Here is a 19,996-nt window from a genome sequence, read left to right as displayed (position 1 = left end):
CTCATTACTGGGAGATATACAACGTTGGCACCAGGAATAGTTGCATTTCTCCATCAGGACATGATAGCACAAAGAGGTTCTGTGTGTGGGTGTGATGGGCGGTGAGAGCTAGCATGGAGGTGGGTGGTTCTGGGACACCAGAGCTAACTGTTGAGCTTCCCCGAGAAGCCGTGGGCCTAGCTTGATGAAACACAGGCGAAGGGAGGTGCCCACTTGATAACCCTGTTGATGTGCTGGCTCTCACTGCCCATCTAACTGCAGTTGTGGGGGGTCATTAGGAGCCATTTGGTAGGGTAGGTAGTATAAGCAGTGTTAATATCTGGAGCTCTGAAGTATTGGGATGAGGGCACAAGGGGAGGGGTTTCTAGACTAGGCGCCGATCCTTATCAATAGGGCACAAGAATCTTGTGTTTAATTAACAAAAATATGCAGTAATTCTGACTTATTATATATAATTCTATATATTAATAATATAATATTATTGTCCAAGGCAACACACAAAAAGTGCCTTCAACTTGAGGGCTAGTAATCTAAATGTAATCTGCACATGAAGCTGTATCTAAATCCCTGGTCAAATCTTTGATTGCTCATTAGCACAGTCACATTTAAACATGGTTCCTTATCCTTTTTCTTTGCATTAATAATGCATACTTCATTGAAATGGACGTCCTGCATGCCGACGTCCTCCATCATTGCTGCTTCTTCATCAATGTTTGGAGTCACGACCCGGAACGCCGAGCAGCCCTGCTTGATCATGGCTGCAAGCAACATGAGGGGAGATAACATTTAAACAGTGAGCTGGATCTTTCTTACAACACATTAAAGAAAGATTGCTAAGAGGAGAAGGCTAACATAATTCTTTAATATTTTTCAGACATTAATATTCATGTGGCCTAAAGAGAAAATACAGAACAGAGCTGCTTAGTGGCGTGCAAATGAAAAAAGATAATCACCTTTTCTCCGCAGGTATTCTGCCACAAGTGCTGCCACGTGCACGTAGCACATGGCCGCCTGTAAACAACAATAACAACTCAGGTCAGATAAGAAAAGAGATGCTGATAGTATAATGATATAAGACACGTGCAATTAACTGGACCAATACCAAATCTATCCAGTCAGTGCTTGATCATTGGTGTCGTATAGAATCATCTACAGACACAAACCTACAGTAGATTACATGTTAATAAGCATCATAGACTGAGCTCTTCTCACCTCCGACAGGTCTCCGTTCTTCACATGTATTCGTGCCATGCTGTCCAGCCACGTCTTGCGTAGTTCAGGCGTGCTGGCGTACGACTTTGCGAGGCTGTACTGCAGGTCGACCAGCATCTCCGGATCTCTCTCGTGCTCCTTCATCTGAGCCGTGGCCATCAGAACTGTTCTGATACGTTTGGTCAGGTCTTTCACATCTGATGGGAACGCTGTGTTCTGTTAGGGAGGATGCAGAATTGAGAACAGTCAGCTTTGCTGTTGCTAGTTTGGGCACATTATTTTAACTATTAAAGTGGAACCAGAAGATAATTATGTGCATAAATAAAGTCCTGACCTTGATAGTTTTGTCACTGTTGGCACAGTTATTGATTATTGACAGAGACTGCTGGAATCGGGTACTGCCAATACCAATGACGTCAGCAATCAACTGACTGACAGCAATCACCACCTAAAGAAAGGAAAACGAATCAATAAATATTGTTTAGTCTTTGAGGTCCCACAGAGAACAATGTTAACATGTTTGATGATGTGTTCTAACTTCTTTATTATTATACAGTCAATAATCATGGTATAATCAGCTTAGGTGAATTTTAAGGATATGCACTGTCTACTCCTCTCCAGGGTCTTGTGCATGATTTACTGTTGCTCCTTCTGTCTTACAGAGATAGTTGGTGGCCTTATCTGGGTCGAGAGCTCCAAAGCAAGGGGTAAACTCTAGATAGTCAGGCGCCTCTGCTAAAGTCATAACAGTAACACCTTGCTTTGTCTCTGTGAGAGGGAGTTCTTCTGTTATGTATAACATACACTGTGAAGTACTGGTCTGACCCAGCTCGAGTTGTGAATTGCTTTTACTCATCTTCTATTATTCTTCAATTAAATTACATCAAAAGACGTCTTTGTTTCCCAAAGAACTTTATTGGTCTCGTCATCAGAAAATTGCCACCCCAGTTGTAATATAATGTTTGTAAATATAATAATAATAATAATAATTATTGCAAATTAAATTTTCTGTCAAATACTTTTTTTATATTTTTCCTTTTGTTTTTCAAAAAGTAAGATGTAAGATGTATTTCGTCTCTTTCTGTAGTCGATCTCTGAAACCTGTCATCACTTTAAAATCGTGTTTATATGACAAGATAATGTTGATTTTCAAGTGAATAAATAAAGTTAATTATGTTTGTTTGAGCTAATAAAAAGGGCAAAGAGTCTTAAGGACTCAAGGCTAGAATGATGAACATGACAGCATTGAAAACCAGTTGGGTCCCCATTCAAACGTCGACCTCACCTGTAAGTGCGTACGAACGAACGACTTGCGACCCGTGTAGTCAAAGTTGCTCTTCATGAGGAAGTAGAGCAGGTGGGCCGCATCGCTGCGGATGGAGCTCAGCTTGGAGTTACAGCACTTCAAGATCTCATAGCAGAAAGCAGCGCACATGTCGGCTCGCCCCTCAAAAAAGGTGCAGGGAAACTGGAGGGTGAAAAAGACAAGACATGTAAGCTACAATGAACGTCTAAGATGATAGATCATTTTTAGGCAGGTATCCAACGTCTTTCACACCTTGTAGATGAAAGTGCGCAGCGAAGTGAAGACCTGCTTGAGGGCCGTCTCTGACTGATTGATCCGCAGGAAACAGAGGTGGACCTCAAACACCTTCTTCATTAGCGGACTGTGGCCGTGGTCAGAGCACAGCTGGGTCTGTGGAGAAGCAGAGTATCATTTAGAAACATTATCTTTACATAACCTAAGCACAGTATTTAAGATAAAATAGTTCCAGTACAAAAACTGTTTAAAGGAGACGAGTTATATTTCATGTGTTACCTTAAATCCCATGATGAAGATGCTTAGGGTGTCCAGGACCGTCAGGCACACTTCAGTAGCGATATTAGCCTCCAGCAGAGACTGATTCAACACGTCTGCATCCGAGTGACTGTAGGCTAAAACGGACGAAACAGAAAGCTGTAGTCGTTTCACTTTACACCAGTTCACTAATTCACTACTCTTCAGAAAGGCCATATCACATCATATCATATCTCTGGAAATATGAAATCTTAGTGTTAAAGGCAAAGCTGTTGCTTGAAAGATGGAGGATATCATTATGTTGAAAAGGTTAAGTTTCATCCAAAAATCAACACCTACTATCAAATGAATGGTGACACGTTGGTGAGGCACTCATTTGGTTTACAAATTGTAGCAAATATGTTGCTCAAGTGCCAACATTTTGAGATTGAATGTATCATGAAAGGCAGTGTTTTGGAATGAAACCCTTTTCATATTTTTCATGGATTGCTTTTTTTTCTTCCAGAAAGTGAAATGTAAAATTAGGCTCAGAGCAGATGAGCTGGCCAGATGGATGTGAAGACTCTGAAAGCTAATGTTCTGTTAAAATAGGCATGCTTGTAATTCAACCAAATGAACAGAGCCAGTGAAGTAGTCTGCAAACTGCCTGCTAACCTGATACACTCTTACCATGGTCTACAGATATTCCAAGAATACTTGAAATCTTTCTTACACTGAAAACACAAAGAAACTGTATTAAATGATGCCATTCAACAGACTGAGCACACAGCTAAAGACTATTATATAAAATCAACATAAAGCTGCACACAGCTTCCTTAGCCCCACTTTAATGTATTCATGATGCACCCATACTTTCTAAGGCATTATCTGCTCGACAGCAGGCTGGGTTTACACAGAGAATGAGGAAGAGGGTGATGTTGATGAAGATGATGTTTGAAAAGCTTGAGGAGTCAGACTAAATAGGGTGAGGTTGAGAGCGGCGGGGGTCCTCTCGTAGAGGACCTGTGATAAAAATGACAGTATGGGACACTTACTGTGGTTAAAAGTGTATGAGTTATCCAGGCTGCTGAGCTGCTGTAAGCGGGCATGCATCATTCCCGCCCTGTTACGGGACACAGGCAGAGTCTGAGACTTCCGCTCATGTGCTACGGGTCCTGCCCCATCCTGGTTCCTGATGAGGAAACAGGACAATGTTAGATGAATGGCAGACTAGTAGCAGAGAAGGAGTTAGTGAAGCAGGTTAGGGTGAATTGTTTTTTTGTTCCAATTTTTTGTCCTGGTTGCAAAAGCAGATTTGCTTTGATTAGATTTTCAAAGCTAAGGTCAATTCTGTATTTACATATTGTAAACTACAGAACTGATGTAATTCAAATGAAAAAACACCAAATAAAATCCAACTGGAAAACAATATTTGAATATTCGTGTATGTCTTTTACATATAGACTCACTGAGCAGCTGCTGCAGTAAACCAGTGCCCTGTATATTTGTTGGCATGCAGTTTAATTAGACACAAATCAAAGCAGCAGAGGCAGCAATAAAGCAGTGACTTAATGCAAACGCCATGCATATTAGAATGAGAAAGACAGATGGCACATGACTTAAGAGCCAGGCGTTGTGTCACAACACTGCAACTTTTACTGGTTGAGAAGATATCATGCATTTAGTTGAAGAGAGTCAGTTCTAGTTTTTAGTCTTACCCAAGCAGGACAGGGCAGGAGCCAGGTTTTGTTTTATTTTGTTAAACTTGCCAGCATTTAAGTGAATAGAGATAGAAACAGTGGTGGGAGGTTAGAGATAGTGAACACCCAAAGCCCTCTGGAAGTCAAGGCCAGATCACCCCCCAAAAAGTGAGGATAGTTCAGTATGTGTGTTTAAATACATTTTAATTACATTGTCTAAAACTGTGCTCAATATACTCAATCAACAAATAACAATCAAAGTTGATTTTAAATCAACTGAAACACCATGCGTCACAATTGAGAGTCAAAGTCCGGGTGCAGAGAAAGTTGAGTTACGATAAGCTAATGTAAAACTAATGGATGCACTACTAAAAATGATAGCTAAAGGTTCAACGTTACTTAGCTATAAGTAATGGCTAACAGTTGAGATAATAAGTTATGGATAGATATTTGACTTAGCTAAAACAAATGAACAAAGGTTAAAATATTAAGCAAAGGGCAATGGATAAATGGTTGAACTAGCTAGCTCAAAGTACTTGATAAACGGTTTAAAGTGTTGCTAAAACTGACACGTTAACAGTAAGGCTCATAAAATTAAATAGCTAAAAATAACTGACAGACTGTTAAAACAGTTAGCTAGTTAGTAAACGGTTGAACTAACTTAATTAGCTAAAAGTAACATTAATGGATAAATGGCTAAAAGCACTAGCTTAAAGTTTTACGCAAACGGTCAAATAGTTAGCTATATCAACTTAACTGTGAAGATGCTAAGCTGAAGTAATAAACAGTGGAAATAATTAGGTAAAAGTTATGGATGAACAGTTAAAATGTGTAAGTTTAACTTTATGGATTAACTGTTGAATTAGGTCAAAGTATGCAAACACTGAGATGGTTAGCTAACGTTAAAAGTAACCGCACTTAAGCTAACAGACAGTTAGCAATGGATAAACTGTTAAAGTCGATTATAGTAGTGGATGAAGCCAAGAAATAGATATCCAGTTTTGAGCTCAAAGTAATACATTGTTTATGGTTAATTGTTAAAGCTTACTTTAGTTAAAAGACAAGGTTAAATTGTGAAAAAAATATCCGTTAGCAAGCTAATGGACAAAAGGTTGACCTTTCAACTCCTGCAACTTCAAGTGGTCTTAGTATACATATTTGACAAAAAACATTGAAAATTCAGCTGTATGAAAAATATTTTAAGAGTTTACATCTTTATATAGTGTTAAACAACCTATCTAAAATCTGTGAACACAATTCAAACATGTCAGTTGATGTCTTTAAGGGTTGGTTTCTAAGGGGCTGTGGGGTATGGCAGAAGGAAGGTGGGAACCACTGTACTAAAATGCTGAAGTCCTTCAAGAACTAATTTAACTTAAAATCCTTGAGAGATTGGCATTCATGATAACATTACCTTGCGATGTATCTCTTTCCCATGTATCTGAACTGATGGAGGCAAACTCTGAGAGGAGAAGAAAGTGAACATCAGCCACAATAACTTATAAACTATATTTATCATGTCAGGGTTGTTACTAAAGCTATTCAAGATGTCTTACTCGACTAAAGTGAAGAAGTCCATTAATTCAGCGGATGTGGCCTTGTTCCAGTACGTGAACAGAGCATCTGGAAGAGACAGACATTCATATTCATTTGTTATAAATTTAATTTTTAATTAATTTTTTCGATTGTAGACAAGTAAATAAGCTCAGTGTGAAAGAGACGGGCTGAGATTTTACCCTCAGACATGCTCTTGAGCACGTGTAAGAAGCACATGAGGAGGCTTTTGATCTCTGACTGGTCCAGTTTATCACATCGCAGGAGGGTACTGCCCAGCGTTGAAGCAGGCTGGTTCTGAGGGAGAGAGAACCCAGTCAGGCACAGAAAGACACACAGATTATCCTGTTACGGTCAGTAGCTCTGTCTAACTCCCTTTCATGCCTCAAGATAAACCACAGTGTGATAGAAACTGTTTACAGCTTTTATTTTGAAATTCCAAAAGACGAGGTACACTACAGTAGTGGTCATCATTCACTCAGATGTTGCAGGTAAAAATGCACTGTGGAAAAACAACCACCTTCTCTCCCAGCTTTTTTCTCCCATTTTCTCCCAGGCAGAGAGCAGGAAGAAAACAGAACCAAAGCAGCGGAGCAACAGCTCTACCACAGCAAGGGGGTTGGCGGTATACCAAGCACGTTCCTTTGCCAGCAGTTAGTCTAGACCATGAGACTGGCTGGGGATGACTGAGTGGAAAGCATGAGGCCATGGCTTTGTAATGGGGTGGATATCTCAAGGCTAAAGTTAGTTTTTAAGAAGGGGTAGACAAAAAACTGTGGAGGTGTGTTGCAGTTATTTCTATCTTCCTTTCCCCTCTATGCTTTTACCAACATTGCTATAAAAGCCGCCAAATATCAAAAATGAAAACAGCTTCAACAAAAGATAAAACAAACAACCTAAAGTAAATCAAATGTTTTCTGCTTAATGGACCCTTCAGATTTAGTTTGAGGCTGTCTATCATTGAAAGCGGAAAATGACACGGCACACGTAGCAGTAAGAAATCCCTTGCATGCTGAGGAACATCTGGAAAAACAGCAGAGACAAACCCTGTGAGGCCCTGTGGTACAGCAGGGCTGCTTTACAGCACCAGAGACGAACAGGCCGAAGCCTGAGACTCATCTGGCAAAGAAAGGGCTTAGGACACAAGGACACTCTCACACACTCTAACACTCCCAGGTGGGACACTCCTAAGAGGGGAGGATGACTGTGTGAAGGAAGGTTTTGTACTTGAAGTGAAATGCTGGGCTGCAGGGTGCCCTCTGACACCCAGGGGACAGACAGCAGGGAGAAGTCCATGGTGACGCGCTTGGTGCGCACAGAGAGCATGGTCTCATCAGTCTCCGTAGAGAGGCGCGGGACATTGACAGAGTGTCTCCGTGCAAACTTCTCCTTCTGCCACGGCCAGCCGTACAGGTAAGGTGGGGGAGTTAATGGTACAAGTTAACAAGGGCTGACTTCTTGTGGTACTTTTGTCATTACAAGGGGACCTCTGCTATCTTTAGGATAGTTTGATTTCTAATAGAAGTTCTATGAAATTACTCTGCAGGCATCTGGCAGCACTTTCTCAGATGTACCTTGTCCAGCGAGTTGCCCTTGTCGTTGTGCTTCTCCAGCAGGCTGTTGGCAGAATCAGTGCTGATGAGTGAGCCACGCGAGTCTGCGTGGCGCACAGAGTTAATGTTCGGGGTTGATGAGGTGTGAGGTGAAGCTGTTAGGAAAAAGACGAAGAAGTGTTTTATTAATAAAGGAACCAAAAAGAAAAGAAGATTCTTTCAGCATCATCTTTCCACTCACAGGTGCCAGAGATGGCTCCAAACACATCTTTGTGCAAGCTGGTGTCCAGAAAGGTGCTGGACCTGGGAGGTGTCATCAAAGCGTTGGTGAAAAGTGAATCTTCTCTTCCATTCTGAGGGAAAAAATGCAACATTTTAATCGATACAAGGACAGATCCTAAAATCCACAGGTTCTAGTCAGAGAGCAAAGTGCAGGAGACTAGATAGAAGATCTAGATACTCTAGTCTAGATAGATCTAGAAGTCTAGATTTAAGGAGTTATGCTTTTGTTATGTTTTGCTTTTTTCCTGTATTAAGAAATTAAATACAAGCTACAGTATGTAAGAGGATATAATACTAAACAGAAACCACTAGGTGGCTCCCTTACATTGTTGGAGTGGTTGATGGGGAAAGGGGCGACTTCCTTCACATTCAGCCTGTTCACGTTCTCTTGAAGCAGACCAAACAAGGGCAAGTACAGAGTGGCCATCCTGGCTTGCTGGCTCTGAAAAACAAATAGATCTCTCATTAGAATTTCTCCTGATAACAAACGACATCAGAAGATGAAGTGCAGACAAAAGAAACAAAGAAGTAAGAAAGAGCTGCTTACTTTGGAGGTGTAGCGGTCATCAAATGTGTGCTTTATCATCAGGCTCTTCAGCACTTGGATGGCGTTCTGACGGATCTCCCTGAACTCCTGCAGAGCTGCACTGACCTCCCTGAGCAGCAGCCCGACCAGGAAGTGGTTCTTGCAGAAGTCGTCTGTCAGCGAGTAATCCAGCTGGAGGTCTGAAGGGATGAAGAGGAGGCAGGTGTGAGGAGAAAAGAGTCCAAACAATGAAAGTATTTTCATTTCATTCGTCTGCTACAAAGAGATGAAACAGGACAGACGAGCTCAGACATAAACAGAGTGTTGATCACGTTTAAAATCTGGTGAACGATGCAAATATCTTAGTTTCTGACACATTCTTCCATCTATAAGCTTGGAATTCATGTCTGACACATTCAAGCTGTGTAAATGAGCTGCTGCTTCACATCAACAGTGATCATTGTAGAAAAAGACAAACAGGACTGAAGCTTATGATTGCACAGCTGTTCACAGATGGCTTCCAGCCGTATTTAAAACAAGAAAAGCAACTACAAATCACACTCACGATTCCCCAAAAAGACTTTAATCAAACGAAACAGATTGTTTTGTCTAAAGATGTGATTATTTAGGAAAGTAATGTTGCTTTCTTTGGAATCATTCTCCACTTCAAAACAGAAACGCTTGCAAATATAATCCCCAGCATCTGCACAAAGAGCCAGTCCCAGCTTATATATGCAACTAATTATAAACAGTATAATCTTTCAGGATGGAACTGGAAGATCATTCATTTAATTCACGTCTTCCAGTTAATAATTTTATCCATTCTTTTCATGGCTGAATGATTAGATCGAGGTCTGCTCTTTTTGGAGATGACATGCAAGCAGCACACCCCGGCACCTACCGACTAGAGTATCGTTTGACTCCACCGTATCATATGGAGATAATAAAGCTAATGAAGGAACACAAAAAAAGTACATTCTGTAAAATCAAGGCTGCTACAACAAAAGGCTCTTTTATGTATGGTTTAGTTAGACTTTTGAGCGCCTACTCACCTTGAAACCTCAGTATCCTTCCCTTTCCGAAAGGCATGGGCAGGTTTAAAGGGACGTAGTGCTCGTGGTTGCACACGACACGCAGGAACTCAAACCTGAACTCAAACAGCGTCTGCAACAGAAACAGCGGCAGCTTTAATACCCAAACAAGAATCTGCACATTTCAACAAGCTGTTGTTAAATTTGTTTGTATGAATGTATTTACTGTTTGTATTGTCAGGGTACCTTTGGGTCTCCAGGCATAAAGCAGTTGATGTAGTTGTTGATCTGCTTGAACATAAAGCCTCTGTCCATCAGGTTGAAACAGCGCTACACATGAATAGGGAAAAATAGCAATAATTAAATAGATATTCATTTGTACATTTTCAATAATATACTAACGTGTGAGATACAGTAACTGTGATTTCTGACCTTGATGAAGACTGCCAGACTGTGGTTGGCGTTCCTGGCCGCATCCAGGTTGTCTTTGTATTTCTGAGTGATGTGAGGCATCATCATGTTGACCAGAGTCTCCACGCTATGATGGAAGGACGCTGAGAAGCGCTGATTCCTGGACAGCTGTAGGGCATAGCAAAATGTATGTACAAATATAATTATCTAGCTAATATACCCCACATTAAAAGAGTAGTCTTGTTACTTTCTACATTTTTCTTATAGTCAAAAAATGCAATGAAAGATCTCCCTGAGCTTTTAGCTGTGACATAGACCTGCCTTGCTGTCTGATAGCTACTTAAACACACCAATGTGCCACTATGTTTCACTGAGGTTATGTTACCTCATTAAAATCTACATACATCCAAATCAGTCCAACATACACTGTTCTAATGCCGGAAAATTAAGCAATGTCACACGAGAGGGAGTGATGTCACACTGAATATCATCACTGCTGTGATTCGGTCGTCACAGTTACACAAGCGGCAAATAGTAGTAAACAGTAATAATCAACAATAGATTATTTTTTACTACACTAGTCCCACACTTTAACTGAAACTGGACTTTTGTTGCCAAGCAACCCAAACATTCTCCTGCACTCTGTGTCTACAGGTTACCACAGATCAGCTGTTTGTATGATGTACATTTATCTGTAATTTATCATCAACCAGTGAAATAAGAGTCTGCTGTGTGATTCAAAGGTACCAGCCTGATCAATGTAGACATACACAGTCTGCTGTAATGTTAGTTAAAAGTATTCACCTGGTTGAGGCGGAGTGATACATAGAGTGAAAAGTCCCAGTGATGTTGTTTCTCTATATCAGCACTCATGGAATGCCTCTCGTCCAATCAGATTACATGGTAGGAACTAACTGTTGTATAATACTTAATATCTCATGAAATATGTATTAATACATGGCTGAAAATAGTCCCTAAATTCTTTACTATATACTCTATATAAAGTAATGTATAACAAATGCTGTTGTTTTGAAAAATGATTTGATACCTAAATATTTGTGCTGGAGCCACAGACAGTGTTAGGAAGTTTGGACCTAATAAGAGACAGACTGAAAAAGTCTCTGGTTTTTGTCTTGACATGGGATTGGTTGACAATAACAAATCTCCAGCATTGTGCTGAAACCTCAAGTTTCCAGGCTGGTGCACTGTCCTCTCATGGAGGATTTACGTGCTTCCACTGCGGCCTCCACAATATAAACCAGTGGAGGTTAAACACAGGGATGTGGTTGCTTACTGGGCATGAACAAATGCATCTAATTAAACTGCACCGCGGTGTGGGACAGCCTGTGGATACGTAATACTCTGACTGTGGTGCTGTGGCTGTCCACAAGACCTGGCATGTCTTAAGCTACAGTGAAGAAGCTAAGCTGTAATAAAACACACAGAGGCAGACACCCCTGAGTCAAACACACATGTCGTGACAGACTTACCTTCACTTTACAGCTCTCAATCAGGTACTGAGCCATGGACTTGACTAAGGCTTCAAAGAAATACCAGGAGTACTGCAGGGCAGGAAAACATCAATCAGACAACAATAAAAAGGAAATTCATGTCAATTATAATCACACACTGTGTAATCATTTTAAAAAGTGGAGCTATGTTACCTTGAGGAGCTTGTTACTCGTGAGAAAGTCAGTGGAAGGCTTCAGGATCGCGGTCATAGCTTTGGCCAACTCCTCATGCACTGATCGCGAGGTGGACGACGTGTGCGGCTCCGTCTTGAAGACATACTGCGTCAGACATATGCAGAGAGGACAATGAGGATCACTTAATACAAACACAACATTTAGATAGAGAGTTGGGATACGTAGCACGTGAAGTTTACCTTCACATATGATCTCAGGTAGTGCTCCAACCCCTCCTCATGGCACTGGGCAACAATGTGAATCATGACTCTACAAGGAAACAATGAGAAAGGAATGCATGTGTGAGAAAAAGGAGCTGGAGGCCTTTTTTAGTAACAGTTTTTAAACATAGTTGCATCATAACCCTTTTTTAATACCTAATTTAAATGACGACTTCAATGTTCCTGCACATGAGGAAGTCTTATTGAGGAATGTGTTTGAACAAAAAATCTTAATGAAGGTGGGAAAAACACATTTCGCACACATGGGCAATCATTTATGATGTTTCCAGCACCAGACCTGCATCTGGCAAAATATATAAATGATAAATTGTTTGTTTTTTTATAGTCATTCATTAAAAAAAATATATTTTAATGGAAAAGTCATAAAAAACAGAAAATTTGCCATTAAAAGCAGGTTCCAACAAAGTTGGCTTGTGCATAGAAATGCAGAAAATGCCATATTTCCAACTCTAACTCCATTTATTTTTTATATTTTACTTAATTTGTATGCTTTGGTGAAGAAGAAGAAGCAGAAGAAGATATACTTTATTAATTCCCGGTGGGAAAATCAACTTTTTTCACTGTTATTAGAAACATGCTATACACACATAGGCCTGAAATACACCTGAACATGGACATGCATTAATGGAGACATGTCAGAGTGAGCGCCGGCACCTCTCCAGCCACCAGTCCCAGCTTCCGGTTCCCAAGTCAAGTCCCTACAGACTGACAAGTACAGAGCAAAGATCAAGTCAAAGATCGCCTCAGGGAAACTTGCCTTGTGACGTTGACTGCCACGTCCTCCTGGGTGGCACTGGTGAGCACCCGAAACAGCTGGTTCAGGGTGGTGGGCAGGAACTTGATCATTACATGACTCTCCATTGCATGCAGACTCTGGGGGTTAAAAAAAAGGCAGAGCATTATTTCTACAATGAGGAGAATAAATGTGGAACACAGTGACGTTGTGATGTAGATCACAGAAGGTTAATGAATTATACAGTAGGACGAAACAACAACAGACGTGATGAACAGCGCTGCTCTAATCACCTACACGTTTTGGTTCAGTTGCCTGGAACATGGCAGAGCGTAGGTACTGGTGCAGAACAGACTGTGTACAGGAAGCTAGCACAAGCCTTGCCAATTCAATTGGCAAGCTGCCAGGCAGCACGGCTGACCTGCTGCGTGACCCTGTGGCCATTGTGCGTGTTTACTGCTGTGTTTACATTAGAGCCCTAGAGATACTTCACTCTGCATGCAAGTATCCACCAGGGGGAGAGTCAGCTGAGGGAGGACTCAGATAAGAGCGAGTGATAACTGAGCGACCAGATGAAAATACACGAATGAAAATAAAAGCTGGGGGTAGACGTTTGTTAGATTTACGGGTATTGGCTTTAAATTTGTGTAATTACATTTTGTATAAACAGTAATAAAAAAGCTCTGTGCAAACAGTCAGGACAGTGTGCTGTTTGCAAGCTGGGGCACAAAGTAGAACATTAATCTGCACGTGATTCAGCACCAGCTAAGTATGACTGTCTGCGGTTTGTCTCTGAGAATGAGTGACGGTAATTTGCAAGTTAATAAAGAAAACAAACACTTACAGGATACAATATCACTCGGTTTAGACTGAATTCCCAACCTTGATTTATGCATTATTGCAGAGCATGTGCAGTCAGTCATACAGTGTATACAGTCAATACTATCAACTGTGGTTTAAGTATTACTTAGAGTAGCACTAACAGACTGGTTGAAGAATGTGCAGCATATACAAGCTGATGGATTCATTGACCTACAAGGCAACAACACTTCCTTTAACAAATACACGAGGGCACATTTTAGTAGAAAAAGCAACATCAAGCAAAAGCATAAACCTCTAAATACAATGACTGTATGTTACGGAAGCCCTTAGTGGACATGCATCCGGTCATAAGTTATTTCTGGTCGTTTTCTGGAGATCTCGACTTTTTTTATTTTTCATGTTATCTCGGGAAAACAAAGCTGGTTTTCCAATTATAACGTGATCTAGAAAACAAAACAATAAGCTGCTCACTGTGATGTTACAGACCAGGACAGGCCATGCTGCCATTGCCCACACTAATGAGGTAAGTTAAGCTTCTTTCTATGTTTGTTTTGTGCTTTTACAACTCTGGTGATAAGAGTTATGATCGTCTGACATTATGGCGGTGCCGCGTCATGATCTCGTGATAACGTGAAAAATAAGTCGAGAAAACAACCAGAAATAATAGAGTAAATAATGTATGGATGCATGTCCGCTAAGGGCTTCCGTTGTATGTATATAACTTTAATATATCACATTTCCAGACTACATGTACTTAATCTCTGCTTTGTATACTTTTGTTTTACCTTCAGGTACTTGACCAGTTCTCCTCCTGACACCTGGGGTGCAGGCGGGATGCTCTGACAGTGATGGAAGAAGTTGTGCAAATGTTGATCCTGTGAGAGACACAGAGAAGATCAGAATACAATTTATTCCATGAACTGGGTTGTGATGAAATCACAACAGAACTGCAGATATGAAAAATAAATATAATGAAAAACAAAGGGTGAATCAGAGTTTTAAATAAAAGAAACGAACCTGAGTGTAAACAGTGGACACGAGGTGAGAGGACACCTTAAAGAGAGGTTTGCCTCCATCCACCCATTTGACTTCAGGACCTGAGTGCTGCACACGAGGACAATGCAACAATCCTTCACTCAATGATTCAGTAGATATTTGTAATGTTTTCATGCCTTTATCTTAACAGATGCCACAATAGATCACATGTTGACCTATTCTGGGTTGTGGCTTTGAACATGCACTCTACCTTGCTGGCTCCCTCCTGACAGCTCAGGTATCCAGCGGGCAGGTTGGCAGCCACAGGAATCTGTGTTTCGTTCATGATCACCCGGCCGTCCTTCAGCAGGGGGAGCCAGCCGAAACCCACTGAGAGAGGAGACAGAAGGCAAGACAGTCAGCCGAAACAGTCAGCTGAAATGAGGCGATTGTGAATATGGAAACAGTGTGTCACCTTGAGTTTCGACCAGGTCTCTCTTTTTGGTGCTGGCCTTGCTGTTGCTCTCACAGCTGATGTGGTAGAAGGTGAAGAGCAGATGGTGTTTTTCGTGGAGCTGAGTTGGCAGCTCAATCTTAAACTAAGGAAAGAGAACGCAAATAACCAATGAGTCATTGAATTTATTAAATCACGCTCTTGAATGGCGCTTAGTTCTTGTATTTTTAGACATCTGGTGCAGTGAGTCTTACCTCATCGTAGAATTCAGGGTTGTGCTGGTGATGTAATACTGCAGCAAAGGCATTTTTGGTAAACAGAGGTCCTCCAGGTCGACCATAGATGCACTGTGCAATAAGAGCATTAGTTAGCATTGCTCCCGGTGTTAGGAGGGAGTGTGCTTTGGGGATTTGGAAGCAATTTGCAGGACATATTTGAGTTTACCTTCAGTGAAACAGCCTCTTCTTCATCTGAGTCCTTGAACTCAATGCAGACAGCTATGTTTCTAGCCTGAGGGAAGACACAAGAGTGGGAATTGACCAAGTTAGCCAACAATAGGAAAGGAAAGTGACCATAAAGTGAAAAGTAACATTTAAAAGTTTGATACCTTTGCGAAAGACTTTTGGCTGTCGTACTTCAAGTGCTTAGGGTAGACGTAGAGGTGATTGTTGTAGATGGTGAAAGGCTGAGAACATTTGGCTATGCACGGCACAAACTCCTCCACTTCAAAGAACACGTTGGTCTTCTCACTGACATCAAACTGCTTCACAGGAATGTAGGATGAGGTAACACAATCTACATACAGAAGCAGGAGGGGGGGGAGACCAAATAAACAGCCGGCAGACGACGTGACCGATCCGGTCTGAGCAGAAACAGCTTTCATCACTAATATTGGCTGCATGGAGAGAATTCAGAGGCCTTACTTGTCAAGTCTGGGGCTACATTGTCAATGGTAACGTCGAGGTTTCCTAGGATTACAGGCAGCTTGGCCATCTTCTCTGGCCTGAGGAAAGGAAAATAAACTCCAGTTAAGCCTTTGCTATCATCTCCCACAGACCAGAGTGAGAAGAGACGGATGGTATATATTATCAAACCACATTCACAGATGTGAGCAAACATCTGATTTTTAAACCTGACCAGCGTTTTCCAAAGTGCAACCTACCTTTTGAGAACATCTGCGAGAGGACTCAGGCAATTTATAATTCAGAGCCATCATAAAAGCGATACTTACTTTCTGAAATCAGCCAGCAGTTTGAGCATATCGTCATTAGATAGCTTGTTGCTGTCCTGTCGGTACAGAGCCGAGAATCGAGCACTTTTGTCAAGAGTCCCTGAAGCGTCTCTGAACAAAGGCCTGCGAGAAGGAGAAGAAGAGTCAGGAATATATCTCTTGTCCCGCAAATACCCTGTTTGAATTAGCAAGATTATTTCTTATTGGACAAATTAAGGAAATTTACAGCCCAGAGCTAAAATCTACAATTATCTTAAAGCTCCTGTGAGGAACTTTCTGTTTGTCTTGATTTTGGCGCCCCCTGTGGACAAAGCTGTACCTCTTATCTCTTCGCTGATTTTGTCTTGTTCATGCTTAAGTGGTGGTTTTTAACAAAACATCTCATCCTGCTTTCTTTAACAGTCATAAGTATCACTCACTTTAAATGTTTGCCCTGGAAAATGTAAACAAAGGCAGCATGCAGTTAATCACTTCGTCTGACACCTACCCCCCGCCAGCAGTTTCAGGCATTAAAAATAACTATATAGAAATAATCAAAATCAAAAGGATTAATATTTTTGCTTGATGAAGGACTTAAAAGCTTCATTTATTATTGAATTGGTTAACTGCAATGAGATTATGAGATTAGGAAGGACTTTGTACGCTCAAAATGATAAACCTGGACTAATGTAATGTGGGTTCATGAACTGTGCTGCAGGTACACTATAGACAGAATAAAAGGCAGAGCAAAAGAGCAGCAAGTATTTTTCAGAAAGAACTAAGTTAAATGTCTTTGCTTGGTTCTGTTTCTCCATGCAGGTTTAACTGGATGACATCTAATATATCGTTTGTATTTAAATTACTATTGTGTCCTTACTGAGAGACTGCATAGTCTGTAAAATACGGTATGTACTGTCATGTAAAATACTCTCTATTGCACTATTGTCTTGTGTCTTCTGTCTATAAGTGTTTTTTAAATAATGTATAAATAAATTGTATTCATAGGCTTTGTCACGGCCCCTCTACTTGGTAGGCTCTACTGCTGTTTTGCTCTCTGTCTCCAGGACTGCAGACCTGGTGGCAGGCTAATCAGGTGAATGGGACACACCTGGGCCCGGTGTGTCTCATGTATTTAAGCCAGAGCAGCAGCAGCAGCAGCCAGTCTCTGGGCAGACCTCCTATCACCACACACCTCTGCGTTGCTCTTTTGTTTGTTCTTCTTTGTTTTTACACAACAACATCCATGCAACACATTTACACCCATCCACACCCCACACGACTGACTTTACACATTATTCATATCTACATGTTTTTGTTGGTTTTGATTATTTATGTTGTAAATAAATTAATTCTTTGATTAGTATACCCATGTGTCTCCCGTTTTTGTCGCAGTCTAAGAGCCGGGCTGTGACAGCTTGTATATAGCAGTCTTAGTTTTTTAGTGTTGTCTAACTTGTTCTTGTATTAAGTGTAGTATGTCAATTTGCGTGTCTGTACACTGAGAGTTAAGAAAAAAAGTGTCATATTCCTTGTATGTGCCCAGATACTTGGCCAATAAAACTGATGCCGATTCTGATATAGTATGTACTGTTTATGTGTGTCTCTGTATGTGGTCCTGGAATACAGTGAACACTACTTAAGGCTGAAAATAAAGTGAAGAACCTGATTAAATAAATAAAGATAAAACTGTTAAAGAGATAGTTTACCTTGCTGCCCAGGCAAAGGGCATCCTGTACTGGCCCAACCGGCTACACGCCCACTTGGCATTTTTCAGGACCTTCTGTGCCACCTGGTGGAAAACAGGAACACAGTGTGATTTGAGCTCCATCACTTCAGACACACAAGTTGTTTTAGGCCGTGCAGCAGGCTAACATATTCAGCATGCTGCCAGTCTTAACACAGAGTCTAGATAAAATGCCCTCCACAGACACACACACACAAACACGCATGAATAATAACAGGTTTTCAGTATGTGCATATTTCACATGTTTCCAGAATCGCATTTCTACACACCACAATCCCAGCAGGGTGCACGACCACATTTGTACAGCCAAAGTCAATGCTTCTGTTGAGACTCGGTGCAACTGCTCAGCACTTAAAAACACGGATGATTATCAGTGTATAATGTGGAATAATCTTCAGGAATCCGCTGAGTGTGGGGAACATGCTGCAGAGCTGCGAAGAGGCTGGTGGTAAAAGTTTGTGTGTGGGTCAGTACCTTGGTGGAGTCCGAACTCTTCATGTACGCCTCGGCACAGTGGTTGATTCCCCCCTGAAGCACCTTCTCAATGCGGGCCACCAAGAAGATATCTGGGTGGGGGCACGTTACCGAGAACACCCCCTGTGGAGACAGTGATAATGTTAGAATTTCATGCATGTTAAGTATTTGTTTTACATATCAATTGATACATTTGAATATGTAACAAAATACACATCTTAGGAGGGAAGTTTTTGAGCTAGCACAGTATTTTTAGCCATGCTAGCTGCATGCTAACGCTAATCATTGGATGATCCATCACTTTGGGGCGGACATTTATGTTCCCCAAAGGATGAATCCCAACACAACATTGTTGCACACTGATTTTTCCTATAGTGCCTCACCTATACTTTTTGTTTAGCACAAATTATCAAACATTGCATGCTAGCGAGCTAAGTAAATGTAGTGAACATACCTGATATATCAGCATTTAGCATAGTTAGCCCATTAGCATGCTGACATTACCGTTAAGTTCAAAGCTGGTCCCAATATCCTGGCTGTAGACTACTCACTGTGTACTATGTGTCTTTTTTCATGACTTACCTGTTTTGGATACTGCATGGTGGCCTCTGGCACTCCATGGACCAACCGCTGCCCCTCAGGGTGGGCGTCCCCTCCACCGTTCATATACTGGCTGGTGTTTTTGGACACTAAGCCCCTTACGGACGGGTGGTTTAAGTCTACGTGGAAGTCAGAGGAGATTTTCCTGCCGTTCTGAAGGTCGAAGAGCGACAGAGTGACGTAAAACGGCTCCACCTGAGCAGGAGAAGAAGATGGTTTGTATTAGTTTTTTTAATCTTTTCTTTTGCATTTGTAAACCAGTCTGCAAAAAAAGCTTAATACAGCCATTTTTGCCTTTATTTATAGGATAGCTGAAGAGAGACAGGAAATGTTGGGAGTAGAGAGTGGGGGATGACATGCACCAAATGATCGGCAGACCGGGAGTCGAACCTGCGATCAGTGCGACAAGGACTACAGCCTCTGTTCATGGGACACCTGCTCTACCAACTGAGCTAAACCAGCTGCCTGTGGTATTGTTTATTGTTAGTTCAGGACGGATAAAGCCACTATGGTCCACTATGAGGGATATACGCTACTATAGATATATCTTATTTGTAGATGATAGCTATACCAGGTTGGGAAAGCCAAAGCCAAATGCTGGTTAAACATGGAATGAGTTACCATTGAGTGGCGAGTGAATTGTATTTATCTGTCAGTGGTTGGCAGATGTTCAAGTTTTAAAAAGTGAATTTCCAATAATGATCTATACCCTTAAAGTTTCAGAGGAGGGAGCTGGTCGAACACTCTTCAGACTCTGCTCTGCGTGTTTGTGTGTACGAGTGTGTGTGTCCTGTCAGTGGTGTCTCTTTGGAGACAGAGTCTTGACATGTTGACACTTTAATAGACACTTTCTGTTGGGAGGGACAGCAGGACATCACAGTCCATTATACAGATCGTTCCCCATTACTGGGCCTGTAGCCTGGTTGCTATGCAACAGGACTTATTCAGCAGCTCAAATAATGAGGCGAGTCCATCCGGCTGCTCTTAACAAACCTCCTCATCCGTCCCTCG

The 19,996-nt window shown here is 41.4% G+C and overlaps 1 protein-coding gene across 2 annotated transcripts in view; it reads right to left on the bottom strand.

The window, feature by feature from the left end:
* Window positions 1-19,996, bottom strand: part of LOC138592101 (dedicator of cytokinesis protein 9) — an 84,298-nt gene that overhangs the window by 5,920 nt on the left and 58,382 nt on the right. Inside the window, exons 12-45 of one of the 2 annotated variants that reach the window (XM_069662725.1) lie at window positions 18,968-19,180; window positions 18,386-18,508; window positions 17,874-17,956; window positions 16,189-16,311; window positions 15,881-15,960; window positions 15,565-15,752; window positions 15,402-15,467; window positions 15,212-15,304; window positions 14,979-15,102; window positions 14,775-14,893; window positions 14,546-14,632; window positions 14,314-14,403; window positions 12,731-12,846; window positions 11,932-12,001; window positions 11,711-11,836; window positions 11,537-11,608; window positions 10,068-10,214; window positions 9,882-9,965; window positions 9,657-9,768; window positions 8,626-8,804; window positions 8,404-8,520; window positions 8,038-8,149; window positions 7,818-7,951; window positions 6,426-6,540; window positions 6,246-6,312; window positions 6,104-6,151; window positions 4,045-4,112; window positions 3,032-3,147; window positions 2,771-2,908; window positions 2,498-2,680; window positions 1,547-1,660; window positions 1,213-1,428; window positions 954-1,011; window positions 652-758 (exon numbers count right to left, since the gene is read on the bottom strand). In XM_069662725.1, coding sequence (XP_069518826.1) covers window positions 652-758; window positions 954-1,011; window positions 1,213-1,428; window positions 1,547-1,660; window positions 2,498-2,680; window positions 2,771-2,908; window positions 3,032-3,147; window positions 4,045-4,112; window positions 6,104-6,151; window positions 6,246-6,312; window positions 6,426-6,540; window positions 7,818-7,951; window positions 8,038-8,149; window positions 8,404-8,520; window positions 8,626-8,804; window positions 9,657-9,768; window positions 9,882-9,965; window positions 10,068-10,214; window positions 11,537-11,608; window positions 11,711-11,836; window positions 11,932-12,001; window positions 12,731-12,846; window positions 14,314-14,403; window positions 14,546-14,632; window positions 14,775-14,893; window positions 14,979-15,102; window positions 15,212-15,304; window positions 15,402-15,467; window positions 15,565-15,752; window positions 15,881-15,960; window positions 16,189-16,311; window positions 17,874-17,956; window positions 18,386-18,508; window positions 18,968-19,180 — 3,888 coding nt within the window. Of the gene's footprint in view, window positions 1-651; window positions 759-953; window positions 1,012-1,212; window positions 1,429-1,546; window positions 1,661-2,497; window positions 2,681-2,770; window positions 2,909-3,031; window positions 3,148-4,044; window positions 4,182-6,103; window positions 6,152-6,245; window positions 6,313-6,425; window positions 6,541-7,817; window positions 7,952-8,037; window positions 8,150-8,403; window positions 8,521-8,625; window positions 8,805-9,656; window positions 9,769-9,881; window positions 9,966-10,067; window positions 10,215-11,536; window positions 11,609-11,710; window positions 11,837-11,931; window positions 12,002-12,730; window positions 12,847-14,313; window positions 14,404-14,545; window positions 14,633-14,774; window positions 14,894-14,978; window positions 15,103-15,211; window positions 15,305-15,401; window positions 15,468-15,564; window positions 15,753-15,880; window positions 15,961-16,188; window positions 16,312-17,873; window positions 17,957-18,385; window positions 18,509-18,967; window positions 19,181-19,996 lie in introns of both variants that reach the window. The other variant, XM_069662724.1, reaches the window with a different exon arrangement.

The sequence above is a fragment of the Semicossyphus pulcher genome, unplaced genomic scaffold (genome assembly GCF_022749685.1).
Source record: "Semicossyphus pulcher isolate SPU_LCO1_2020_fin unplaced genomic scaffold, fSemPul1.0.p SCAF_15, whole genome shotgun sequence".
NCBI classification, from domain to species: Eukaryota; Metazoa; Chordata; class Actinopteri; order Labriformes; family Labridae; genus Semicossyphus; species Semicossyphus pulcher.
The sequence above is the reverse complement of the archived record's forward strand: the minus strand, read 5'-3'. Positions and strand labels throughout refer to the sequence as shown.